Below are 27,915 nucleotides of genomic sequence, written 5' to 3'. Positions count from 1 at the left end.
ACAGGTCAGAATAGGCCCTTCTGGCCCTTTCAGCCACACCGCCCCAAGAACTCCCGACAACCCCCCCCTGATTTAACCCTAACCTAATCAGGCGACTATTTGGAATCGGCATCTAAGTGCTACATCTTTGTACTGTGGGAGGGAACTGGAGCACCTGGGAAAACGCCCACATTCCATAGGGAGGATGTATAGATTCTTCTTACAGAGGATGCTGGGATTGAACTCCAAACTCCAAGGCTCTGAGCTAAGATAGTGTTGCGTAACCATGGCGCCCACGGTTTTGCTGTACTTACCATTTCCTTCAATGATAAGGCCCTGGACAATTTACAGAAATAAGCCCCATGGATTGGTGGGAGTTTGAAGGGCATTCAAGGGTCAATGAAGACAGTGACATTGCCCTCCATATAAAGCTGAACATTTCCGTCTTGGGCTAGCCGACAACACTGCTGCCTATAACCCATCTTACGCCTTAGCTTCTGGTTCAGCTGCACCTCTTTGTAAGAACAAATGTTGTTTATTCTGTCCCTTCCCCCATCTCACCCCTTTGATACTTCTATAACCTCTAGCAGTCCAGTCATCCATATCTGATTTTAATCCAATTTGACAGATCTTCCTGGATCCCACGCTCTGGAACTCCCTCTCCATTTTGTTCACATCTGTTTAAGATGGCTTGGGACACGATTAAAGATGCTATATAAATGCAAGCTATTCTTGCTGGCTGTCTTCCAGTTGTTGTGGAGGATCTGGCTCTGGGTATTGGGCAGATGATTGGCTGCATTTGAGATCATTGCTTTGCTGTTAATTCCAGCTGTTAGTTTAGTCAGCTTTGCCTTTTCCAGTCACTTTAGATGAATCATGAAAATCATTAGTCTAAGTCAATTTCTGGGAGACATGGCCAAGGCTAAAGCCTTTGCCACTATCTTTGCAGATTCTGAGCTACAACTGGGTCCCATGCTTGGAAAAGAGTTGACTGAACAACCATGTGATTGCAGAGGATTCTCGTCCACACGTGCATTGCTACGGGTCTCAGTTCAAAGTTCAAAGTAAAATTATTGTCAAAGTCCGTATATGTCACCATATACGACTGTGACATTCATTTTCTTGCAGGTATTTACAGTAGAACAAAGAGACGAAAACAAAGACTGACAAACAACCAATATGCAAAAGGCAAACTGTGCAAATACAAAAGTCAATGAGTAAATACTGAGAACACGAGTTGTGGAGTCTTTGAAAGTGAGTCCGTAGGTTGTGGAATCAGTTCAGTGTTGAGGTGAGTGAAGTTATCCACAGTTCAGGAGCTAGATGACTGAAGGGTAACTGTTCTTATGGCTGATATGATACAGAAAGAGTTTGAGGACAAAAGCAATTTCATTCTTCATGCAGTGACCCTTGATGTTGGGAGAATGGAAATTAATCTGGTATTGTAAACGGCGAATATATATTCGAAGTTACTTCATAACAATGTAACTAAATACCAATTACTGCTGAACTATATATCAAGAAACATTGGAAAAGTAGTGAAAAGTTAGGTTTACTGAGCATGAAAACATTAGGAGACATTCCAGAGGGGCCATCACTAAGGCATGGTTGCCATTGGAGGAGTGGAGGAGGGATGGTAAGAATCCAGAGTTGGAGGGCAGAGGCTGATGCAGGTCGTGGACTTGGACAGAGTAGAGATCATGTGGGGGTGGGGCAGGAGGGGTGGTGGGAGTCAGTTGGCATCGAAGAGGAGATGTGAGGTATGGACTTAACATCAACGAGTAGATAAACGAGATGGCCCTGATCCCACTGTCTTAACATGTCACTCAGGGGGTGGTGAGAATGTGGGTTGAGTTGTCAGCGCAAGTGGTGCGTGCGAGCTTGATTTTGACATTTAAGAGAAGTTTGGTTAGGTACATGGACGGTAGTGGTATGGAGGGCTATAGTCCTGGTGCAGGTCGATGGGAGTAGGCAGCTTAAATGGTTCAGCACAGACTAGATGGGCCGAAGGGCCTCTCTGTGCTGATCTTTTCAATAACCCTATGTCTTTTGCATTGGACAATGGCAAATGGCAAACTGGGGCAACAAGGGCATGATCGATGAGATGCATCAACTTCTTCAAGGACGTTGATCTTCTCATTATTACTTTAGTGTTGCAAATGAATGTATATAATCCTGCTGGTTTATGTTCTAGACCCCACGTGGCTCTCCACCAACCTGGGTATTGTAACCTGCATTGAATGTTCTGGGATTCATCGGGAGCTGGGTGTACACTATTCTAGGATACAATCTCTCAATCTCGATGTACTGAGCACTTCTGAACTCTTGGTAAGTTGAATATTTTCTTCACTTCCCCCACCATCAAAAACACCCTGAGTTTTCTCTCCATTTTCAGTTTTCTGTCAGTTGTCATTCATCACTGAGGCCAGATGTCAAGGAATTTGCTGCTTTTCAACACTTTTCCTGGCTTAAGGGTGACTGGAAGGATTTTAGAGTTGCAACTCCAGTCAAATGCAGACCACGTCAGAACAACTTTTAATAGCAAAGTTTGCACAAATGGCAGAGCAATAATGAGTGCTAATATAGAGGGAAAGATATTGGCTTTAACACTGGGGAAAACACATCTGGTCTTCAAAGCAGTCTAGCAACATCTTTTGTGTTGAACAGAGTTGGGGGAGAGGGAGACTGTTCCAACCAAACAATGGTACCCCTCATTGTGCAGCTCCATTTCAATAACACATTGGGTCCACCAGAGTGTGTTGGAAACTGGAGTAGTATTACCTACCAGCTTTTGAGCTCAAATGGAAAAGTGCCTCTGACTAAACCTTGGCTGCTGCAGGATGTCAGCAGATTACTGGACTCTGGGTGCATCATCTGAAAGCTTGATCTTAGTTGCCGCTTTTGTTTAAAACATTATCGTAATTCCTAAACAATTACAAATTTTCAAAAATTGTAGCATGAATGGAGCATCAGAGAATTGGTTTAGAATATCCATCTACCAAGCTGTACTTGGCATAAGAGATTCTGCAGATGCTGGAAGTCTAGAGCACCACACACAAAATGCTGGAGGAACTCAGTGGGTCAGGCAGCATCTATGGAGGGGAATAAGCAAAGGACATTTTTACTGAGATCTTCCTGATGAATTCTGATGAAAGATCTTGGACAAAAATTTTGGCTGTTTATTCCTCTTTTTAGATGCTACCTGACCATCTGAGTTCTTCCAATTTTGTATGTGAAGATGTTCTAGAATTCGAGATTGGGTGTAGCAGAATTTGGACGAGGTTGGCCACCTTGGAGAGGTCCAAATGAAGGGTCTTGGCACAAAAGATTGACTGTTTATTCCTCTCTATAGATGCTGCTTGACCCGCTGAATTCCTCCAGCATTTTGTGTGTGTGTGTTACTTTGGAGAGGACTTAGTCAGGACTTAGTGAGTTAGTTAGGAAAATAAATTGGGGATACCTTTTAGGTGTACGTGTGTCAGCAGGGAAGCAGATGGGTGGGTTGGGACACTTTGTAAGTTGTGTTGGAGGATCCACAGAATGTATCTCAAAGGTTAATTGCTGTGTTGCAGTGTCCTCTCCATGGGCCGTTGACCCAGTGTTGTCTTGTTTCATGCAGCTTGCTGTCAATATTGGAAACACAAGATTGAATGAAATCTTTGAGGCGACCCTGCCAACTCAGTGTGGTGTTAAACCCAGTCCAACCAGTGACATGTGAGTACCAAACTAATACTCTGAATGCCTCTACCATTTCTCTTGGCCTTCCCTGCTCCAAGAAGGAAAGCTTCAGCCTCCCCATATACACTCAGTGGCCACTTTATTAGGTACACCTGTACACCTGCTCAGTAAAGTTAATACCTAATCAGCCAATCATGTGGCAGCAACTCAATACATGCAAACATAGTCAAGAAGTTCAGTTGTTCGGAACAAACATCAGAACGGGGAAGAAACATGATCTCAGTGACTTTGACTGTGGAATGATTGTTGGTGCCAGACAGGGTGGTTTGAGTATCTCAGAAAATGCTATCTAGGATTTTCATGCACAACAGTCTCTAGAGTTTACAGAGAATAGTGAGAAAAAGCATCCAGTGAGCCCAGTTCAGTGGGCGAAAACACCTTTTAATGAGAGAGGTCAGAAGAAAATGGTCAAACTGACAGGAAGGCAACAGTAACTCAAATAACCATGTGCTACAAAAGTGGTGTGCAGAAGAGCATTTCTGAAAGCACAACACGTTGAAGTTTGAAGCTGATGGGCTACAGCAGCAGAAGACCATGAATGTCCAGTCAGTGGCCACTTTATTAGGTAGAGGAGGTGACCAACCACGTGGATAGTGAGTGCATGTGTAAAATCCCATTCCCTGCAAGCATTCTTTGAGTCCCTTCTTTACTGTACCTAAAGTCTGCTTTCCCTTTCCACAATATTCATGGTCATGGAGGCACACAACAAGGAATCAAGTCTGTTACCCGTCCTTTGGCAGTTGCTGGTATAGAAACATGTTCGTCAGCACTAATTCTGTGCATTTTCCCAAGGCTGTTGTGTATGTTTTCACAGCCTGTTTCTCTGCCTCCGCTTCATTCACTGTGTGTTTTGATGTCACTTGGGTAGAGGAAATAACCACTGGAATTTTAGAGAAGGTATTAGTTGAATTCCAGAGATTTCTTCACGTAAGAGGAGATTAAGTGATTTTTGTGCACATGTTGAGAATGAATGTTGGATTTCTTTGTTTCTCCTGATGGGAAGGATTAATTTGAGTTGGGAGGGAGAAGTGGAAATCAGCCACTCTCCATTCTGGGCAGCATGGTTAACCTGGCAGTCTCTATCTGTGAATAGGTGACAGGTGTGTTGAAACTGGTCAAAAGTTTAAACGTAGAGACAAAGGCCTGTTCCTAAATGCTGACTGGAGTTTCAGGAGCAGGGTGGGTGTACTTAATGTGATGGTAAACCTAGTGTACAAAGCTCTCTTTGATTGTTGCCAAGCCCTTCAGCGTTGTGCAGTATAGGCGCCAGGGTAGTGTAGCGGTTAGCGTGACATTATTACAGCTCAGGGCGGTGGAGTTCGCAGTTCAATCCCGGCGCCCTCTGTAAGGAGTCTCCGTATGTTCTCCCCTTGGAATGTGTGGGTCTCCTCTGGGTGCTCCGGTTTCCTCCCACAATCCAGGTAGGTAAATTGTCCCGTGATTAAATTAGGGTTAAATTGGGGTGTTAGGGGTTGCTGGGCAGTGTGCCTTGAAAGGCCTGTTCCATGCTGTATCTCTAAGTGATAAGATAATACGTATATATTGTACCTTCGATTGCCTAACGAATGCACACAGTTACAAAGAAACTGGCGTTCTGCATTGTAATTGTGGCTGCTTTATCTTTCTTTCCCTGTCTCCTCCTCCGTCAGCCACTGGCAAGTCCCAGAAGGCAGGAGAATAAGCCATATCCTTCCTTTGTCTAAGAAGGACACCAGGGACAATCCAGGCAATTGCGGACCAGTGAATTTAAAGTCAGTGGTAGGAAAATTATTGAAAAAGATTTCTGACAGATGGGATTTGCTCGCATTTCTAAAGGCAGACTTGGTAGGGGTTAACATGACAAAGCCTGCAGATGCTGTAGGCCTTCAGTAACGCACACAAAATGCTGGAGAACTCAGCAGGTCAGGCAGCATCTATGGAAATGACTACATAGCCGACATTTCAGGCCAAGACCCTTCTTCTGGGCTGGAATGGAAGTGGGGAGATGCCAGAATAAAAAGCTGGGCGGTGGGTTGGGGAAGGAGGACTAGCTAGAAGATGATAGGTGAGCCAGGTGGGACGGAAAGGGAAAGGGCTGGAGAAGAAAGAATCTGATAGGAGAGGAGAGTGGACCAGAGGAGAAAGGAGAGGAGGAGGGGCACCGGGGAGAGGTAAGAAGAAATTAGTGACTTGTTAGTAAGTAAAGATTGAGCCAATGGTTGCAATCTGTATTGCCCAGGAGGAGCGGGCTGCTCTCACTCTCAGCCAACAATGACCCTCAACATATTAGTCATACCTTTCTCTGTGTCATGAGGTCTGGGTTCAAGTCCTACCCCAGGGAGTTAAGTAGACAGTGCTCGGAGTACTGCACTATTGAAGGAGTTGGCTTTCAGGCAGATTAATAAAGAAAGGCCTCATTAGGATCTTGAATGGAGATTATAGAGGTTCTATGGAACTATGTCGAAAAGTGATGGACTCATTTCTAGATTCGCAGCAGGTACCCTTCATAACATTAACGTCATCAAGTCGATCGTTTGGGAGCTTGTTGTGAGTGAATTAACTGTCACACTTCACAGCTAGAACATCCCTCCTTGGATCTTGCAGTATTCTGAACGGCACTAAGCAATACTAATCTCTGTTTCCTACATCCATAGGAATGCCCGGAAAGAATATATTACTGCAAAGTATGTGGAACACAAATACACAAAGAAGGGCGTTTACAAAGAAGGATTTAAATTATTTGAAGCAATTCGGAACAAGGATGTCCTGGCTTTGCTGCAGATGTATGCTGAAGGTGTGGATTTCACTGCACCCCTTACCTTGCCAGACGGACAGGTAATTCTTGTAGTGGCTCACCATTTTCTGACCTTACTTTCTGGAGAATAGTTCATAAAGTAAAATTTTGTTACATACACGTCACCACATATAAGCCTGAGATTCTTCTTCCTGTGGGCATGCGTAGCAAAGCTACAGAACAGTAGCGGTAAACAGGATCAATGAACAACAAACTGTGCAAATACAAACATAAACAGATAGCAATAAATACCAAGAGCGGAAAATTACAAGGTGAAGTGTCCTTAAAGTGAGATCAATGGTTGTGGGAACATCTCGACAGGTGAGTGTAGTTATCCCCTTTTGTTCAAGGGCCTGATGGTTGAGGGGTAGTAACTGTTCCTCGACCTGGTGGTGTGAGTCCTGAGGCCTTCTACCTGATGGCAGCAGTGAGAAGAGAGTGTGGCCTGGGTGCTGAGGAACTTTGATGATGGACGCTGCTTTTCTATCACAGCATTTCATGCAGATGTGCTCAATGGGTGGGAGGGTTTTACCTGTGATGTACTGGGCCGAATACACTACCTTTTGTAGGATCTTCTGCTCAAAGGCTTTAGTGTTCCCATACCAGTCGTTATGCAGCCGGTCAGCACACTTTCCACCACACACCTATAGAAGTTTGCCAGAAATTTTGATGACATGCTGTATGTCTGCAAACTCCTGAGGGAGAGGAGGCACTGCCGTGCTTTTTTTGCAATTGTATGTATATGATGGGTCCAGTCCAGGTCCTCTGAGATAGTGACACTCAGGAATTTAAAGTTACTGACCCTCTCCACCTTTGATCTTCCAATGAGTATTGGCTCATGGACGCCTGGTTTCCTTCTCCTGAAGTCTGCAATCAAGCCTCAATAGCTAAGGAGTGAGATTTTTCTCAAATTCATTTATTAAAAGAAACCTTTGCCCATCCACCTATCTCTTGAACGTTCCATCCACCTGATATTTGCAGCCACAAAACCCAGAACTTTTTCCGTTACAAGTTGTCGCCTCTCCCTCAAAGCAAGATGTCAGTTTGTTCAGCATGGCAGCTTCTGAAGCCTAAATGAAAGAAACCGATGATTTGATGAGAGAACAAGTGTCTCACAAAGGTGACATCCATCATTATGGATCCCCATCAGCCAGGACATGCCCTCTTCTCATTGCTACCATCAGGGAGGAGGTACCAGAGCCCAAGGCACACACTCAGTGTTTTAGGAACAGCTTCTTCCCTGCGCCATCAGATTACTGAATGGACGATGAAGCAGCCCATGGAGATTACCTCATTATTTTTGCTCTTTTTGCACTACCTAATTAATTTAATTTTTAAAACTTATTTCTTACTGTAATTTATAGTTGTTAAAACATATATTAATCATAGAGTAATACAGCACAGAAACAGGCCCTTTGGCCCATCTAGTCCGTGCTGCACCATTTAAACAGCCTACTGCCACTGCACTGCACTGCTGCTGCAAAGCAACAGATTTCACAACGTACCGTATATCGGTGATGTTAAAACTAATTCTGATCGTGAATAGGAACATTTTGTGTGTCGTAAATCCTGTCTAAGGTTTTTAAACTGGAAACTGTATCGGAGCGTAAAGCAGTTTTACCTTCTGTTTTGAAACTTTAGGACCTGGGAGAAATCCCGCTGCACCTTGCTGTGCGGTTGGCAGACAGATCATCGCTGGCTTTGGTTGACTTTCTGATACAGAACGGGTGGGTACTGTTTCTGGTCTGAATTAAACACATCCTCACAGTTAGGAACACTCACCAAGGTCTACACTTTTTGAGGAGTCTGAACTGAAGAGTGCTGTTCTATGCAGATCAATACTCATGACCTTCTACAGATGAGCGATTGAGAGCATCTCAGTGAGCTGCATCACTGTGTGGAACAGAAACTGCACTGTGCAGACAGGAGGGCTCCGCAACGGGTAGTTAACACTGCCCAACACATCACCAGCACCAGCCTACCCACCAGCAGGGGCATTTATACAGAGCGGTGCCAGGTAAAGGGCCAGTAACATCACGAAGGATCCCACACACCCTGCTCAGGGAAGGGGCTACAACCACGCCAGGACCACCAGACTCAAAAACAGTTAGTTCACCCCAAGCCGTCAGGCTGATCAACAGCTCCACTGACTAACCAACCCCACCAACCCCACCAGCACTATATACACATCACCTCGCCTCACTTTATCTACATACAATCAGACATAACAGTTACTTCTACATTGTGTTTTATAGGATTGCTTTTATATTACTATCTTCTGTTTTTTTGTGTTCTTTATGCTTATTGTGCTTTTTTCTGTGCCGCGTCAGATCTGGAGTAACAATCAAACCATTTGCTTTTACACTCGTGTGCTGGTACTAATTAATTGACCATTACGCCGCCGGTGTTTAGGGCAGCAATGAAGGTCCTCCATCTCTGACTGTCCTTGGCCACATTGAAGGAATCTTCATTGCTGTTTCTGTAACAGATTTGCTTTACCAATCAGGGTTGTTGGCCCTGAGACGAACCCCCCAAACTGGAAGACCAGTGGACCACTCAGTCTGGCCTCTACCCTTTGACCTGTTGGCATGGGTGACCCCACCAAGAGCCAAAGCATAAAGCCCTGACCCCAGCCAGCATAGCCCTCGGGGCCATTGAGGTACGCAAGCCTCCAAGCCCTATGGCAAGGTTGTGGTCCTCTTGGATGTCGTATGCTGAATAATGACAATGAACAATCTTGAATTAGGTGGATTTAGTTTCTTAGATTTGATTGTGAGTTTGAGGGGTAAAAGCCAGAGTTACTGTGTTGTTTTTTTTTAAGTTATTTGTTGGAAGCTGTTCCACGTTAGAGGACCTCTCCTAAGCTCCTGATTGTTGCCATTCAGACCAGATGCTGAACCATGATGATGTTCATGCACGTTCTCTGGATCTAATCAAAAACATGTACTTTATTCGTAACATCTCCCTCTTGTATTCAGTCTAAATACTAGTTACATTCATTGCAGTAAGCGATGGATAATGGTTTGGCCAGCCTCAAGGGTGTGAGGTTCTAGTAAAACGCAGCCTAGAGATCTGACTCAGGTGCCTCAGCTCTGCCTGTCTGAAGTAGTTTTGTAACGTTCCCTCAGGGGTGGCCTGGATGTGAAGACGGCCGAGGGTTACACTGCCCTCCATTACTGCTGCCTATACAATAAAACCGAAAGCCTGAAGCTGTTACTGAAGGGAAAAGCTAGCACGCAGATCGGTAAGGCCTGAAAGGAGGGTGATTGAAGTGTAATTTCACTGACTTCACCTAAGGCTATTCCTTTTCACTTCTCTCATCTCCTCTAGGCTTCAAAAGCCACCTCTGATCAGCTAACCTGTTCTGCAATTTGTGTGTTTAAATGCAATGTTTTATTTCCTGTCAAGCATCTTCAGCGGTTTGCGATGATAAAATTCTTGTTTGAACAATAGATTCTTTTTCTGCTGTGGAGCTTTGCCTCAAAGACCCTGGACCTCTTCCTTCCAGCTTTCTTTTTGGTAGTTCACGTCGCTTTCTGAGGTCCAGCCCCATTGTTATAACATCTTGTTGTCAGAACCAAATTGGGCCAAGGAGTTGGACCAGCCTCATGGTGATCACCGGGCAACATGTATGGAAAAGAGTAAACAGTCGATGCTTCAGGCTGAGACCGTTCATCAGGACTTTGATGAAAGGTCTTGGCCCAAAACGTCGACTATTTCTTCATTTCCATTGATATTGCCCGACCTGCTGAGTTGCTCCAGCATTTTGTGTGTGTATTGCTTTGGATTTCCAGCATCTGCAGACTTTCTTGTGTCAACCATCTTGTTGTCAGAACCAAATTGGACCAAATTGTTGCCTTTGTACACCAAGATGAATTGGGGCCCCTTCTGGCTTAATAGTATGTATGTTCTCACAGAAACTGGACCTGAAGTGTAGATCATATTCTTCTGTAAAGCTTTCCAGCTCATCTCTCCTCTTGTCCTCACTTCATTCTAATTTCCTTGTTATAAGCCTTTAATTAGATTTTGCTGGCTTTGGTTTCTTATTATTTACCAATCTAACCTGAGTTTAAAAAAAAAATCAATCTTTAAAATTTTCCATTACTCTGTACACACCTTGTTTTTGTGGGGAGAAGATTTCTACTAATCTTCAGGTTCCCTGACTAGTCTACCCCTAATTTTCCTATTCCTCCTTGTTCTGCACTCCTGTCACGAGAGAAGCGTTTCTTTTCAAAAGTTTGAAGTTCGAAAGTTCACTTATTATCAAAGTATACAACTTGAAATTCTTCTTCTCCATCTGTGAGTGAGTGTGTGTGTGTGTGTGTGTGTGTGTGTGTGTGTCTGTCTGTCTGTCTGTTTGTCCCTTCTAATTAAATCTTTTAATCATCTGAAATGACTCGGTCAGGGTACCTGTCAGCGTGTGAGCATGGTTTTGTACAACCCATCCTTGCTGTTTATTGTTTGTTTTAGCTCTGGTACTGTTTGGAGTGGCGGGGTGGTGATGTGTCTCTATGAAAGGAGGTACAAAGCTCTCCTTCCCTCTGCTAGCCTACAACTGATCTTCGGGCAAGGTGTAGCACCTGCTTTTCCACCCCCCCCCCCCCCCCAAAATCGGGGTTATGGGACCAGGTGGTGGATGGCCATATGAGCAGCTGGTGGGTATCACAAGCCCTGGTTATGCGACCACTGACAATCTCTGAAGAGTACTGATAATGGCTGGGGGTCATCCATCTTGTAAAGACACTGGCCAGGAGAAGGCAATGCAAATCATTTCTTTAGAAAAATTTGCCAAGAACCGTCATGGTCATGGAAAGAGCATGATCACCCACGTTATACGACGTGGCACACAGAATGAATGGAGGACTGCTGTGAGGGACCTGTGTTTAGAACACTTGCAGGCCCATTGTTCACCCGCAATTAAACTTGTACCTAAAGCAAACAAACAACACAACCAAGCAAAGCTGTGACAAATGGACTCCAACATAAATGGCCATTTCTGTTTCCAGAGCTGAAAATCATGCCAAAAGAATCTAAGATAGAATTAGATACAGGCCATTCAGCTTTCCAGCCTGTCCACTGTTCGCTTGGATTATGGACGACAAATCCATCTTTCTGACTCTTTCCTCTTTCCCTTTACCCTTTTGTCCAACACTCATCAACAGGGGATGTCCAAACAAAAACTAAGATTGCCATGAGATGGTTATGAACAGGGAATTATGGGAAGGGAGAGGCAGTGGGATGCTGGGATTTGTTGAAGCTAATTAACCCTAGTAAAGAGACACAGTGAGAAGAGTTTGTGAAACACTTGTTAAGAACAGAACACACATAGCTATCTCCCTTATTGTGTGCATGCCCCATGTTGGAAACTATCAATATCGGATTATGGTCTGGGATTGTGTGACTCGACTAATGCCTCTTGGTTTTTTTCCTGCTCGTAGGTAATCTGGTGGGAGAAACTGCCTTGGACATTGCAAGGAAGTTCAATCATACTGATTGTGAGGAACTGGTATGGTTTCAGAGGAAAAGTAATAATCCTTTTTAAGTTCATTATAGTGGGCTTGAAGCAGACGTTGAACTGTTGCATGCCTCTTGCTTGCAGATTGATCAAGTGCTGGCGGGGAAGTTCAGTCCTTTCGTTCACGTGGAGTATGAGTGGGTCATGCATCAAGATTATGTTTATGACAGTGAGGAGGACATGGAAGAGAGGGTAATGTATCCTGGCTTCTGTTTATGTCTTTACCAACTGTCCTTTGACCCAGTGTCGGTACCCATGCCGGAATACTGCACTTAGTAATGGACAGCCACCTTAGGCTTTCTGAAGGTGAATCTCCTAGAGGAGATTCTCTATAGTGGGATGTGAGTGTGTGAAGATTTTCCTCTTGGAGAACAGACAGTTCAGAGAACATTCGGTGAATATTAGGAGAACATTTGGAAATCATGAAAGGTATCAGTGGAATCGACAGATTCTATTTCCACTGGCCTGTTGCTGTAGGATGTTGGTTTAAACTCAAAATGGAGTGATGTGACAGGTACTCTCTGGGCAGCACGGTGGTGTGGTGGTTAGCACTGTGCTTTACAGTACAGGTGACCTGGGTTCAATTCCCGCTGCTGCATGTAAGGGGTTTGTGGGTTTCCTCTGGGTGCTCCGGTTTCCTCCCACAGTCCAAAGATGCACCAGTTGGGAGGTTAATTGGTCATTGTAAATTGTCCCATAATTAGGCTGGGATTAAATGAGGGGGGGTGGTTACTGGGTGACGTGCCTTGAAGGGCCAGAAGGGCTTATTCCGTGAGGTATCTCAGTAAATATATAAAATAAATAAAAATTCTAGAAAGGTTGGTGGAAGTAGGTTCATTGGCGACCTTCTTGTCAATTGGATATGTGGAGAGGAAGATTTTCTGATAATGTCCTTGCAGAGGAGGGAGAATGAATTAAACAGCTCTGTTAAAAAACACTGGCATATACTGTTTATGACAGGATATTTGGTCCCCTTCTCTGCTGCCTGATTCTACGAGTATCGTATAGAAAGATGAGGGTTCCTCTTTTAATGTCTTACTTAAACAAAACACGGCATCCTAGAAAAGCCCTTTTCCAAAGCTGAAAGTTCATCTGCAGTTGACCATACTGTCAAAACAGATTATTGTAAAGCTACTAAATCAGTATCTCTTTAAATGAACTGGCCCTAATAAAAAATGCATCCGTTTTTTTTAGATGGTTAATACATCCCTTATTGATTCTTTTTCCCCAGCAGGACATAGAAAGAATTGGAAACAGAATTTTAACTTGGCCAATAGGTTGTTGCCTCCCCCCCCCCCCCCAAACTATGTAGTGTTCCAGAAAGCTGCGCTGCTAAAGATGCTAAGTCTTAGATGTCTTAGAGAGGAATTTAAAAATTCTCAGGAATTATTTTGTTCAGGGTGCAAGAATTTGCCCTGGAGTCCCAGCAGAATGACTCCCTGTGGGATCTTGTGAATTGACTGTTGCACTGTTGAAATCACAATTGTGATTATACTTGAGTTTTGCTGGTTATAAAATATGGGGTGTCCTAAGATAGCACGGTAGGGTAGCGGTTAGGGCAATGCTATTATGACACCAGCTTCCCCGGTTTAATTCTGGCTCTGTCTGTAGGATACCCCCGCAATGCCGTGGTTTTCCTCTTGTTTTCCCCCACATTCTTAAGATGTACTGGTAGTGGGTCAGTTGGTCACACGAGTGTATTTGGGCAGCACCAGCTCACTGGGCTGGAAGGGTCTGTTAACGAGCGGTATCCCTAAACAAAAAATAAGCAAGGCATTGCATTGCTGGTGGATTATGTTCCTAGCACATGCCTTGGGTACAAGATAGACCTTCTTGTATCCTCTTACACACCTTTGCAATTTCCTAACTTGCTTCTACTCCCATTTATCCATCACCCCCATGCTCACCAGCCTAAATTTCCTTCAGATTAATCAGTGTCACAATCTTTACAAATCCGTTGTATACTGTTCAAGCCTGTTTACTGGCCTCACTCCATCCTGCCTTTTGAGAGTTGTAAGACCAGAGTGGATGACACAGATACCAGCCCTGCTCCAGTGCATCTTGGACCTTAGTAGCCCTGCTGTTACCAGTTGTGTCTTCAACAATGGAGGCATCAGCTTTGGGAACCCGTTCCTAAAACCTCCACTTCCAGCTTTAAGATTTGCTTAAGAGCCTTTGCTTCTGAACAAGAATCAGAATCAGGTTTAATACTGCTGGTGTGTAGGTCATGAAATTTGTTGCTTTGTGGCAGCAGTACCAGGATGCTGGGGAGGTTGGCGCTCATGATGGGGCTGAGACTGAGTTTACAACCTTCTGCAGCTTTTACCAGTACTGTGCAGTGGCCCCTTCATAACAGTTAGAATTCTATCCACAGCATATCCTGCAAGAGTCTTTGGTGACAGACCAATTCTCCTCAAATTCTTAATGAAATATAGCAATTGTCGTGCCTTCTTTTTAATTGCATCAGTACACTGAGTTCAGGTTAGATCCTCAGAGATGTTGACCCCCAGGAACTTGAAACTGCTCACCCTTTCCACTTCTGATCCCTCGATGAGGACTGAAGTGTGTTGCCCCCACTTCCTCTCCCTTAAGTCCACAATCACGTCCTTGTTCTCACTGACACTGAGTGCAAGTCTGTTGCTGTGATACCTCTTAACCAGCTGATCCATCTCACTCCTGTACACCTCGAAAACAAGGCTTTTGGCATCGTATTCCCTGTTGTGTGCTGGTGCTAGGCTTTGATAATGCTTCTATAAAGCACTCTGGACTGTTTTACAAGGTAAAGATGTTCTACAAAATCAAATTATTCTTTTGTTATTATTTTAACTTTAAAGGGAAAACCACAGGACCAACACAGATTTTCTGTTCCTTGCAGTAGGTGAACAAGTGCTGCCCTCTGGTGGTAATCCAGTGCAGACCTGTTTATGAATGAGGAAATCATTGGAATACTGTGCTCAATGTGGAACTTTGTAGATCCGGAATATTGCTTGCTGATACACTTGCTGATTTTCTAACTTATTGAATATAATTTTATTAATGTTCCAACACTTAAAGTTCACTTTTTTATACATAGTAACTCTCAATAAACCTTGTAACGTTAACAGAATCAGATCAAGTTATCACACATACTATATGTCATGAAATTTGTTTTGCAGCAGCAGTACAGTGCAATGTATTAAAAAAAACCTATAAATTGCAATAAGAACAAGCTGTGCAAAATGAGAGCAAAATATCGCTACAGCGTGGAACATGTCTCTTCTGCCCTTCGAGCCACGCACCCCAGCAAACCCCAATTTAACCCTAACCTAATCATAGGACGATGACCAATTACCTAACTTGGTATGTTTTTCTGTGGGAGGAAACTGGAGGCCCAGAGAAAACCCACACATTCCATGTGAAAGACGTACAGAGACTCCTTATAGAGGACACCGGGATTGAACTCTGAACTCTGACACCCCTAGCTACGCTACCAAGGCAACTGTGGTGAATCTTTTCAGTTCTTTAGGCCTAGAGGGCTGTGCTGCTGAGTTGTTAGGTGCTGAGGTTTGTGGATACAGCAATATGGGACAAAATGAAACTGAGGAAGAGAATTAGCTTTGATCTTTCCAAATGTTGTTTGTTTCAATTGTTTGCATGATTTTTATTTTTTTCTTTCTCTTGTGCATCGAGTGTTGGTCTTTTATTTTTATCTTTATTCTTTTTTTTCTTTAATTGGGTTCTTTTGGGTCTCTTGCTCTGTGGCTACCTGTGAGCAAGCAAATCTCAAGGTTGCGTAATTTATATATTCCTGGATAATAACTGAAGTGAAATGAAATGATAGAGAAAGCTTGAGACATGGAACTGTTTCGGTTTATACTATTTGCCTTTGTGATCTCCACATTCACCACAACACCTGTCGTCCTACTCCTTACCTCAGCTTAGTCCGTCACAAAGATCTTTCAAATCCGGTGGCCTCAGTCAACTCTCGCCAAGCTCTTCAAGTACTTCAGTATTTTCTCCACCGTTTATCAGTCCCAGCTCGTCTGGCTTGAAGAAGGAAAGATGGAGTTTTGTCGGCTCTAATATCGTGAATGAGACGTACGGGGCGCTGGTCCTTCCTCCAAAAACGACAGCTCAGTCTCCATCGTCTGACACCGCTCCACCGCCACTGCCAGTGAAGACCTTCACCAGGGGTGAGTGTCCAGCATTGTGGGTTGAACGGACAACCTGGGCTGTAAATGCCACCTCGGGTATGAAAGTGTACCCTTTCTGAGTATGAAAGTGTCTCTGGTGGTAGTCATTCAGCTGGTCCTGGTCTCATTTGTAGCGTTCAGTCCACTCTCTACATGAGCTCACCTGTCTTTCCTTAGTCTCTCCCCATCAACATGTTCTGTTCTGCTTTCCATGATAGTTTGCTTTCCTCTGACAATTCCTATTCTAAATGCCCCCACCCGACTCCTCTGTGTGACAGCACATTTACTCTCTAGGAACTTGCCCCTGAATTTTCTAATGGATTGATTGGTGATTACTATAGTAGGTTAGATCCTGCTTGATCTGGCTCGCATCCCCTGTGAACTAGCCCGCCCCCCCCCCACGTTAAATGCAACCCTCTGGTATTAGACGTTTTGAAACTAAGAAATGTATTCAAGGGTCTCAGCCTGAAATTTCGACTGTTTACCCTTTTCCATAGATGCTGCCTTGGCCTGCTGAGTTCCTCCAGCATTCTGTGTGGTGTGGCTTGGATTTCCAGCATCTGCAGATTTTCTCATCTTTAAATATATTGCTCATCTACTGTATCTGTGCTTCTCATAATCTTAGTTCTATCAAGTCTTTTCTCAGCTTTGGAGAAGACAACACAAGTTTGTCCAACAACTCCTTATAATGCATGTCCTCTGATCTAGGCAGCATCTTTCCCCCATCTACGCCTCTAGCTGCACTTGCTTTTTGAGGCTCTGTACGTACTATTTTTGCTTTTAGAAGACAACCTTCAAGTTTGCTCTGCTGAAGATTAGATGTAGAGGATTCAAAGCATTGTGTTAACCGTTCCTTTTTCAGCTGGATCCACGGATGGTCAGAACAGACGTAGCTCCTCATCTCCCGGGAATAGTCCTGTGCATCTCCTGTCTCCCAGCCATGTGACTCCATCTGCAAAAGCTCTGGGTAATCAATCCTTTCACTCCAGATATTCTTCTGTTCCTAACTGGGACATGGAGCAGGTGGAACATTTCAGACACTGAGATGAAACAAAAGAGAACTTAGCGTTAAAATAGTGGAATTAGAAATTGACCAGGACAGACCGTTTGGCTCACAATATTGTGCTGATCTGTATTAAGTCATAATTAAATGCCGTACTAAACAATTCTTTTCTGCCTACACTCTTCCCTTATACCTTCACTCTCTGCACATTTGTCCACCTATCTAAGAAATGCCTCCATCATATTTACCTCCATCATTACCCCCAGCAGAGCAGTTCAACATCCACCACCCTCTGTGTGTAAACATAAACTTGCTCCACACATCTCCTTTGATCTTGTGCCCTTTTCTTCTTAAATACCTGCCCTCTAGTATTAGACATCCTGACACTAAGAAGGATATATTGTCCCATCACTGGGTTTTCCAGGCATCACTGGATCTGTCCGATTGCAAGAAACAGGAGTTGCTGGGCGAAACATCTCTTCAGAACTCAGAGCAGCTGCCCCCTCCAGTGCACTAGCAGGCTTTCTTTCGGCCTCAGAGAAAAGAACACAAGTTTGTCTGATCCCTCATGGTATAGCACATGCCCTCAACCCTGGGCAGCATCCTGGTAAACCTCTTCTGCACCCTCTCCAAAGCCTCCACATCCTTCCTATAGTGGGATGGCCAGAACTGCAATTTTCTTTCTGATATTTCCTGGTTGTCTCAGGCCTCAACCAACATGTTAAAACAGAGCAGCGTTTAAACCACAGCCTGGCTATTCAGTGGGCCCAAAGTACAGGCTTTGGCCCATATGCAGGGCTGTGCTAAATCTGCAGATGTCATTGGGGCTAATCTTAGTTCCAGTGACAGTGGGGACTGCTTCCATTTCAGTGACGACGTTGCTGTTGATAATTTTGCAACTCTGGGGAGGAAGCTCCACAGCTGAATGAGTCGTTAATTTTAAATTCTCAAAGCAGCCATGGAGTAGCAGCCCAATTTTGACGTTGTGGCCAGCTAAATTGAACTCCTTTCATCGTTCCCCCTCAGGTGACTGGGGTATGTCCCTCGGTGTAATGTGTCATGACCTCATGGCAACAGGAGCCCAAACAAACAGATAATTGGTGGGCTGGCATCATTCTGCATCAGAGTCTTAGAAAGATTTACCATGGCAATGGGCCCTATGGCCCACTGACTCTCCACCATCCACTTATACTGAGGTGATGGTTGTCCAATGTGTCCAACGATGACAGGAAACTTGTTTGGTAATTTATTTAAAGTGGAAAAGCCATTGCCCTGGGGCAGTTCCACTCTCTTGACCTCAGAAGTCCAAGACCAGTGGTACGAACAAGTGTCACAAACTAGGGCCTTTCTTGGTTGCAATGGATGACCATGACTTCTCCTGTGCCTTGTCATGTCCTTCACTCTCCACGAAGTGTTGCAGAGCCGCCTTCCTGGCCGTTGGACCTCACTGTAGATCTCATCCGTTCAGTCCGCCAGAGCTGGCTTTGCATGCTGGGACAGGCATGTCCCATGTCCCTATCTCACCGGGGTATGAGGCTGTTGCTGCCCTCACTTAGTTTAGCCTGCCTGCCAAAGCAGTGTACCGGGGTGTGGCCACTGTCACATGCAATCATCTACTTGGAGCCACAGGTGAGAGCTGAGTGTCCAGTGGGAACCAAAGGCGAGTGAGCTGCCCCAGAAAGGACACGACAACCCCTTCACCGGAGGTGCTGGTGCTCTATCCACCCTATCCATTTATTCTAACCCATGATTTAAGTGAATTTGCAGAGCTGTTTTAACATAGCGACCTCTGACCCTGCTCTTTGTGCTGAATGTGTCAGGGCTCAAGCTGCTCTCTGGATGACTGGCCAGAGATAGAGTCCCCCATGGTTTAATGCCAGCTTTTGTATTCCCGTCATGTACGGTGGATTGAGAAAAGGATCAGCCCACTGAGGATTATTGACACAGGCCTGCTGTCAATCCATAGATTTTCCAAGAACGAGAGCAACCAGACATTTATTGGATGAGGGTATCTACTCAAAATCCAACAGAGGAAAATTAGGTGGAAACATCTGATGATTTTTTTTTCTCTCTAAAAGAAGTCTGTGAGTTTCTATTTGTCAGTTGGAGCTCTCATGACTTGAGATTGATTGTGTTGGGGGTAGGGGCTATGGAACAAAGGCAGGTAAATGGAGTTAAATTGAGATTAATAGATTGAACGTTGGTGGGACAACATAGATGAGAGACTGAAGGGCCTGTTTGTAGGTGTTAGATGTCTTTCTTTCTTTATTAATCTTTTTATTGATTAAAAAAGAGCATATATACAAACAAGAGGAGAATTATCTCAAATATATATATTAATAACAATACAAACATAAAGTGAAATAGACATTATCAAAATCATACATAGTATTAAGCTAATATGTAGTATATAATAAAAAAGAAGAAAGCTAATTCTCCTGTTATCAATTCATAGAAAGAGAGAAAAAAAGCTTTAAATTTGTAAAATGAGAAGGAAAAAAAACCCACTACACTATATGAGAAAAGGAAAAAAATAAGGGACTAGGCAGTCCATTCTGAGGATACGACCAAAAAAAAGGAAAGACTTTCTGATCAAATCTAAAACTTCGGAAAAAAGATAATTGGAAGAGTAATAAATCAAATCAATTGAAAATATTGAATAAAAGGTCACCAGATTTGCTCAAATTTAAAGGATGTATCAAATGTCTGACTTATTATTTTCTCTAAACTTAAACAGGACATAATAGAGGAAGGCCAATAAAAGACAGTAGGTGAATTAGAAATCTTCCACTTCAGTTAAATGGCTCTCCTAGCCAGGTGTTAGATGTCTTATGTTAGTGAAAATCTCCTTAAGATTCCTGTCACTTAAGGAAATCTGCATCAGTGATTGACACCAGTTTTGATTTATCTTTGCTTTTGATTAGGTCGTCCTGACTTGCCTTGGAGACACTCTGTTGATGGGTCCACTGAGGCTTTGAGCTCTCTGACCAAGTTGAGTTCTCAGAAAAGATTGTCCCATCACTGGGTTTCCCAGGCATCAGTGGATCTGCCCGATTGCAAGAGACAGGAGTTGCTGGGTGAAACATCTCTTCAGAACACAGAGCAGCAGCCCCCTCCAATGCACCCAACATCCCCGCATGAGTCGCAAGTACCAGTGAGGTAGGAAGCTCCCCTTTCACCAGACTAATCACTGAGGCTTCGCCGCTTCCCTTCTGCCTTGGCTGGTCAACTGTGACATCATAGCTGTACAATTGACTCTGATGGGAAACGGAGCTGAAAATATTTGGTTTAATTCCTATAATGGAGTTTGTGTTCAGTTCCTATAATGGAGTTTGTGTTCCCAGAGGACTAGGATATAAAAGCAAGGGTGTAATGCTGAGGCTTTATAAGGCACTGGTCAGACTGCACTAGGAGTACTATGAGCAGTTTTGGGCCCCATATCTAAGAAAGGATGTGCTGGCATTAAAGAGAGTCCAGAGGAGGTGCGCGAGAATGATTCCAGCAATGAAAGGGTTAACATATGAGGAGCATTTGATGGCTTTGGGCCTGTACTCACTGGAATTTAGATGAACGAGGAGGAATTGAAACCTATCAAATATGGAAAGGCCTGGATGTCAAGATGATATTTCCTATAGTGGGGAAGTCTAGGACCAGAGGGCACACGCTCAGAATAGTGGGACACCCGTTTAGAACAGAGGTGAGGAGGAAAATCTTTAGCCAGAGGGTGGTGAATCTGTGGAATTCGCCCCAGTGGAGGCCAAGTCATTGGGTATATTTTAGGCAGAGTTTGATAGATTTTTGATGAGTAAGGGTATCAAAGGTTACAGGGAGAAGGCTGTGGAATGGAGTTGAGAGGGAAAATAAATTGGCCGCAGTGATGCCTGGCATTGTGAACTTCAGTTCTGAATGCTGTTCACTGCTTAATTGTTTGTGTGGTTTGTGTTTTTTCCTCTCTGTCTGTACATTGCATGGTTGATACTCTTTTGTTTTACTGGGTTCTGTTGGCGTTCTTTATTTTGAGGCTGCCTGTAAGGAGACAAGTCTCAGGATGTATAATAATACATAGTTTCATAATAAAATGTACTTTGAACTTTGGATTCAGACATTATGGAATGGTGGAGTCAACTCAATGGGCCGAATAGTCTAATTCTGCTCCTGTGTTCTTTGGTCTTGTGGTGTTGTGCTTTTCCTTGTAAGCTGTGGAAGTTTTATTGTCTTTTTTGCTTCATAAACTATCGACATGAGGAGGAAGAAATGCTCTACGTAACTTGATGTCACTGTTTCACTGAGGGCTCTTGATCATAAGGTGACGTTGAGTAGAACTGTGTGTTTGGTAATAGTTGAAGCTTTCCAGTGCTGTTTCTGGGTTGTGCACAGACATGGGAAATTCAGTGGAAGACGTGGCGGTAACTGTGAAAAGCCTTTTGTCTGAATTTTTGATTGGCGTGTGATAATCTGGGTGTATTCAGCAACTACAAACTTGAGAAAATTTGCTGACACTGGAAATCCGAGCAACACACTCAAAATGCTGGAGGAACTCAGCACATCACGCAGCATATAGGAAAGGAGTAAACAGTCGATGACCCTGCCGAGGGGTTTTGGCCTGAAATGTTGACTGTACTCTATTCCTAGATGTTGCCTGGCCTGCTGAGTTCCTCCAGCATCTTGTGTGTGGTACTCAGCAACTGGTGAGAACATTATTAGGCAGATCAATGGATTACAGTCCACATCAAGTGGCACTGGTGCATTTGGTCTCTGCTGCAGGTAGGCACAGTGCTCCTGCTCTGGGGGGTATGCCATCTCATTGTCTGGGAGCTGAAGACCTGATTCCTTCGCAGGGCTTTGTTGAGCTTCTGATTGTCCAGGTTGTGACCTGGGCAACACTTGAAGTGTTTAAGATCCTTTCAGTCCTACTCAGGTGGTGGGGTAGAAATACACGCCCACCAAAGGAGGTGTACAGTGCTCCTTCCCTCCGTTAGCCTGCAGGTCACCCTTGGCCAAGGTGTAGCACTGGCTTAGCCCCCCACCCCCTCTTGGACACGTGTAGCCATGGGAGCAGGTGGTGGATGGTCATATGAGCAACTGGTGCACATCACAAGTCCTGGTTATGCAACCACTGATGCCAGGCAGACAATCTATGATAATGGCTGGGGTCACCCGTCTTGTAAAGACGCTGCCCTGAAGAAGACAATGACCCACATGAAGAGTTCTAGGACAGTTGTCCAAAACCCTAGTCTAAGTGACTGGTTCTAAACAGTAGCTTCAGGAAGAGAGAAAATGCACTTTCGGGAGGGAATTCCTTGTTTGGCTCTTTGTAGTACAGAACTGATTATTAATTTCAGTTGGCTATTTACAAGTGGCCAAACTTTGAGGAGCTTGGAAGGTTTCAGACCTGAAGGAGGTGAAAGCTGAGAGGTTTGATTGCAAAGATGACAACATTGCCGGGCAGTAAATCTATGAGCTCTGGTGTCAGGGGAGAAGGGGATGTGGGGTTTTGTAATGTCCATTCTGAGCTGGAAAATATTTTAAATAATAATGGAATATTTTGCAGCCCCAGTCATACAACATTCACCAGGAAACCCAGTGGAGACAAAGCAGTGAAGAAGCCTAGAGGTACGTCTCGGCACAGACCTGGGAATCAAAGTCGTGTGTGTTAACTGTGCTGCTAGGTTGGGTTTATGACCGAGAAATGTCTACTGAATTCATACATCTGCTCTTGTTCTCATTGAAGTCAATAGATCCACATTCTGGAGGCAGAGGTACAAGAGACTGCAGATGCTGGAATCTGGAGGAGGACTTGAGTTGCTCGAGGAAGTCAGGGGGTCGAGCAGCATCTGTGCAGGGAAATGGGCAGCTGACTTTCTGGGTTGAGACTCTTCATTTGGACTGCTTTAATTTGCAGTTCAGGCTGCAGGATTTGTTATTAAGCAGGAAATACAATTGAATTGTCTGATTTGTGGTTTACTCAACAGCAAATAGACTTGGCAGCCAGGGGATGGTGAATCTTTGGAATTCATTGACACATATGGCTGTGGAGGCCAAGTCATTGGGTATATTTAGAGTGGAGGTTGATACTGTAGGTTCTTGATTAGTCAGGGCATCAAGGGTTACAGAGAGAAGGCAGGAGAATGGGATTGAGAGGGAAAATAAATCAGCCATGATGGAATGGCTGAGCAGACTCATTGAGCCAAATGGCCTAATTCTGCTCCAATGTCTCATGGTCTGCTGGTCAAAATTCTATATTGAGGAGTCTACAGCCACATTCATTATGAATCAACACAGACTAACTATGCATGTATTAGTTGAAAACCTCAAATGTCTTTGAGACTTGGAGATAGGTTGGGTGGAATATTCAGGGTACTGTAGGGAAGCAAAACTGGAGGTGTACAGAATATGAGGCCAGAATTGGAGGGTTGTAAGACAGGAAGATGGTGAGAGAAATGAAGAGCCAGTTACCCATGGAAAGATTTGGAAATATGGATGGTGATTTTACAGCAAGAGGTGTGGAGCTGGGATCTGGTGCTTGACAGAGAGACAGTATAGCATGCATGGATGGGGTTTGGTGTGAACCAGGATACAGCCAATAGTATTTTGGATTTATTCAAGGCTAAGCAAGATATAAAGGACCAATTACAAAAACCATTAGAACCACTCTTTTCCTTAAAGTAACAGAATATAGAAAATAAAACATTATAGCACAGTACAGGTCCCTTGGCCCACGACGTTGTGCCGACCAGTTAACCAACTCTAAGCCTTCCCTCCTATATAGTCCTCCATTTTTCCATCATCCAAGTTCCTGTCTAAGTATTTCTTAAATGTATCTGCCTCTACCACCACCCCTGGCAAGGTATACCATGCACCCATCACTCTGTGCTTTTTAAAAAAACACCTTCCCTCTGCCAACCCTCCACCCATACTTTCCTCCAAGCAACATCGAATGATTTCCCCTTTAGATCACGCTGGCCCTTTTAACTCAAACATCTGGGCATACTTACTGATGTATTCGGGAAGAAACTACGTAAAAGCAAACTGCCTTCAGGCTCTTTTAGGTTACTCCCTTAAGATTGTAACTGGATACCTTCAATTAATTTCATACAGTGCATCATACTAGATTGCTAAATTAAGTTTTTTTAAAATTTAAATTTAATCCAGTGTTTAAAATTACAGAACTTATTTGGGTATCCTCCCTTGGGACAATAATGAATGATTTTTCTTTCAGGATCAGATAAGAGTTAAACAGTGAGAAGCTGCTAGTCTCTCCATTGGTCGGGTCGACCATGGCTGTTGCGTCCTAGACATCATACGCAAGCCTGGGCAGTACAATATGGAGAGCAAGCTGTTACCCATGCAGCAGGCTCCCCCTCTCCACACAGCTGATGAAACCAAAGGAAAGGCAGAGACTGATGCGGTTTGACATCAGCAGTGTTGCAAGAGTTGCCAGTCAGCATTGAACTAAAAGTATGACTGCCTTAGGGACTCCAGCTCCGGATGTTTTCCTTGGGATTTACTTCCAAAGCTTTTCCCATGAGTGGGTATACAACCAGCAGAGGTTTGAGATCAAGAGTTTTCCTTCTGCTAGATGAGTTGCCAACCACAGCTGATGAGCACCATCTGCCCAAAGCGACTGGTTTTAAGGCGCCAGTTTGCCCCTTCTCCTGAAACAGTTCCACCAGTCTTAGTAGCTAAGCCACACATGAAGGCCAGGAGCTGGACTTGGTTGTCAAATGCTATTTGAGATGCAAGTCTTTGGGAGCACTTAATAGTGGGAGCTTGTCCCCATTACCGCTCCCGACTGTAACAACCTTTAGGAACTGAAAAGCTAATAATAATCAGGAAAACCGGGTGTCAAGAGAGTGTTACAGAATTACAAAGGGGGGAGGAGTGAGTCTAATTGTATCATTGTTCAAAGGGATAGTTACACACAGTGGGCAGAATGATCACATTTTATTGCACGTGAGTTTAGGGAAGGGGCAGTGAATAATGGTTTGCATCTTGTTTCTCAACAAAATCGTTTCACCAACAGAGCCAAATTCAAGAAATCACGATGATGTCTATATTGTTCCTGTGACCTCTAAGCCAGTACCTGTTCCGTTGCCAAGGAAGTCCGTTGGGGTGAGCTGGTGAAATCTCTTTCTGTGTTGCTGCTTCTTTAGTAATTTTTCTGCCATTGGGAAATCAGAAACCATTGCATGTAATACGGTAAAGACTAAACTCAACTGTTCTTATCTTTCTATCAGCCTCATAGTTGGGTACAGTAATAAATTCCAAACTAGCTGTGAATATTTTAAGTCATTCATGGAGAGAGAAACAAAATGAATGATTTGGTCTGTTGATCATGGAGCAGATGCTGTCCGACACCTGAGAGGTTCCAGAATTTTCTCTTTATTTCAGATTTCCAGCATCTGCCACTTTTTTTACACACTGACCTGCTCATCTCTCTCTATGTGGTTCAGCTTTTTCCTGGCAGCAGGTTTCTACAAAGAGCACTACAGGGGATCTGGCACTCTCTGCCTAAGTGAGGTTGGGTAACTATCTGATAGTTTAGTGACCAGGGGTAGGCAACCTACGGCCCGCGGGCCAGATCCAGCCCGTGAGCAAATATTGAGGTACTATGCTTATCCGGCCCGCTAGCAATCTTTACTTATTCTGAGTGTTTCACGCGACCACATGATGGACATGCCTGGCGTCTTGTTACACTGGCCCCAGGTTCCGTTTTGTTCCAAACCAAACACTGGTATGTACGAATGACGGGAAGGCAGACTACCTTATTAATATGTATTAGATACCCTCCACGCACGCACAGGTTTTCAGATGGGATTGTTCAATTTTGTAAACAGAAACAGCGTCACTGTGTTTTTCATGCTAAATATCCAGATATTTACATGTGATACGATGCTTGTTCAATAACTCGCGTTTCAAAATAAAATCAAAGAAAAAAATTCCAATGGCAATGAATGCAAAACGCAGGAAGGCAGATGCTGAGTGCCGAAGGAGCAGTGAAAATGAAGGAAATACTCGTCAGCTACGAAGTCTCAAAATGTATTGCAGAAAAGATGAAGCCTTTTACAAACAACAGGAATTCTGCAGATGCTGGAAATTCAAGCAACACACATCAAAGTTGCTGGTGAACGCAGCAGGCCAGGCAGCATCTCTAGGAAGAGGTGCAGTCGACATTTCAGGCCGAGACCCTTCGTCAGGACTAACTGAAGGAAGAGTGAGTAAGAGATTTGAAAGTGGGAGGGGGAGGGGGAGATCCAAAATGATAGGAGAAGACAGGAGGGGGAGGGATGCAGCCAAGAGCTGGACAAGTGATCGGCAAAAGGGATACGAGAGGATCATGGGACAGGAGGTCCGGGAAGAAAGACAAGGAGGGCGGGGGGGGGACCTAGAGGATGGGCAAGGGGTATATTCAGAGGGACAGAGGGAGAAAAAGGAGAGTGAGAGAAAGAATGTGTGTATAAAAATAAGTAACAGATGGGGTACAAGGGGGAGGTGGGACATTAGCGGAAGTTAGAGAAGTCGATGTTCATGCCATCAGGTTGGAGGCTACCCAGACGGAATATAAGGCGTTGTTCCTCCAACCTGAGTGTGGCTTCATCTTTACAGTAGAGGAGGCCGTGGATAGACATGTCAGAATGGGAATGGGATGTGGAATTAAAATGTGTGGCCACTGGGAGATCCTGCTTTCTCTGGCGGACAGAGCGTAGATGTTCAGCAAAGCGGTCTCCCAGTCTGCGTCGGGTCTCGCCAATATATAAAAGGCCACATCGGGAGCACCGGACGCAGTATATCACCCCAGCCGACGCACAGGTGAAGTGTTGCCTCAGCTGGAAGGACTGTTTGGGGCCTTGAATGGTGGTAAGGGAGGAAGTGTAAAGGCATGTGTAGCACTTGTTCCGCTTACACGGATAAGTGCCAGGAGGGAGATCAGTGGGGAGGGATGGGGGGAACGAATGGACAAGGGAGCGATCCCTGCGGAATGCAGCGAGAGGGGGGGGAGGGAAAGATATGCTTAGTGGTGGGATCCCGTTGGAGGTGGCGGAAGTTATGGAGAATAATATGTTGGACCCGGAGGCTGATGGGGTGGTAGGTGAGGACCAGGGGAACCCTATTTCTAGTGGGGTGGCGGGAGGATGGAGTGAGAGCAGATGAGAGCAACTCTGCTCTTAAACGCATCTCCCCCATTTCACGCACATCCGCACATTTCACGCACATCCCATTCCCATTCTAACATGTCTATCCACGGCCTCCTCTACTGTAAAGATGAAGCCACACTCAGGTTGGAGGAACAACACCTTATATTCCGTCTGGGTAGCCTCCAACCTGATGGCATGAACATCGACTTCTCTAACTTCCGCTAATGCCCCACCTCCCCCTCGTACCCCTTCTGTTACTTATTTTTATACACACATTCTTTCTCTCACTCTCCTTTTTCTCCCTCTGTCCCTTTGAATATACCCCTTGCTCATCCTCTGGCCCCCCCCCCCACCCTCCTTGTCTTTCTTCCCGGACCTCCTGTCCCATGATCCTCTTGTATCCCTTTTGCCTATCACCTGTCCAGCTCTTGGCTCCATCTCTCCCCCTCCTGTCTTCTCCTATCATTTTGGATCTCCCCCTCCCCCTCCAACTTTCAAATCCCTTACTCACTCTTCCTTCAGTTAGTCCTGATGAAGGGTCTCGGCCTGAAACGTCGACTGCACCTCTTCCTAGAGATGCTGCCTGGCCTGCTGCGTTC

At 44.5% G+C, this 27,915-nt stretch overlaps 1 protein-coding gene across 2 annotated transcripts in view; it reads left to right on the top strand.

Moving 5' to 3' along the window:
* LOC140190625 (arf-GAP with SH3 domain, ANK repeat and PH domain-containing protein 2-like) overlaps positions 1 to 27,915 on the top strand; it is a 118,857-nt gene that overhangs the window by 83,110 nt on the left and 7,832 nt on the right. The window contains exons 15-26 of one of the 2 annotated variants that reach the window (XM_072247344.1): positions 2,174 to 2,307; positions 3,599 to 3,693; positions 6,351 to 6,531; positions 8,132 to 8,217; positions 9,619 to 9,734; positions 11,929 to 11,996; positions 12,090 to 12,197; positions 15,922 to 16,177; positions 17,040 to 17,144; positions 20,105 to 20,339; positions 22,732 to 22,793; positions 25,204 to 25,292. In XM_072247344.1, the coding sequence (XP_072103445.1) occupies positions 2,174 to 2,307; positions 3,599 to 3,693; positions 6,351 to 6,531; positions 8,132 to 8,217; positions 9,619 to 9,734; positions 11,929 to 11,996; positions 12,090 to 12,197; positions 15,922 to 16,177; positions 17,040 to 17,144; positions 20,105 to 20,339; positions 22,732 to 22,793; positions 25,204 to 25,292 (1,535 nt within the window). The remainder of the gene's footprint in view (positions 1 to 2,173; positions 2,308 to 3,598; positions 3,694 to 6,350; positions 6,532 to 8,131; positions 8,218 to 9,618; positions 9,735 to 11,928; positions 11,997 to 12,089; positions 12,198 to 15,921; positions 16,178 to 17,039; positions 17,145 to 20,104; positions 20,340 to 22,731; positions 22,794 to 25,203; positions 25,293 to 27,915) is intronic. The other variant, XM_072247345.1, reaches the window with a different exon arrangement.

The sequence above is a fragment of the Mobula birostris genome, chromosome 30 (genome assembly GCF_030028105.1).
Source record: "Mobula birostris isolate sMobBir1 chromosome 30, sMobBir1.hap1, whole genome shotgun sequence".
Taxonomy (NCBI): Eukaryota; Metazoa; Chordata; class Chondrichthyes; order Myliobatiformes; family Myliobatidae; genus Mobula; species Mobula birostris.
Note: the sequence above shows the minus strand (reverse complement) of the source record. Positions and strands in the feature narration are given on the sequence as shown.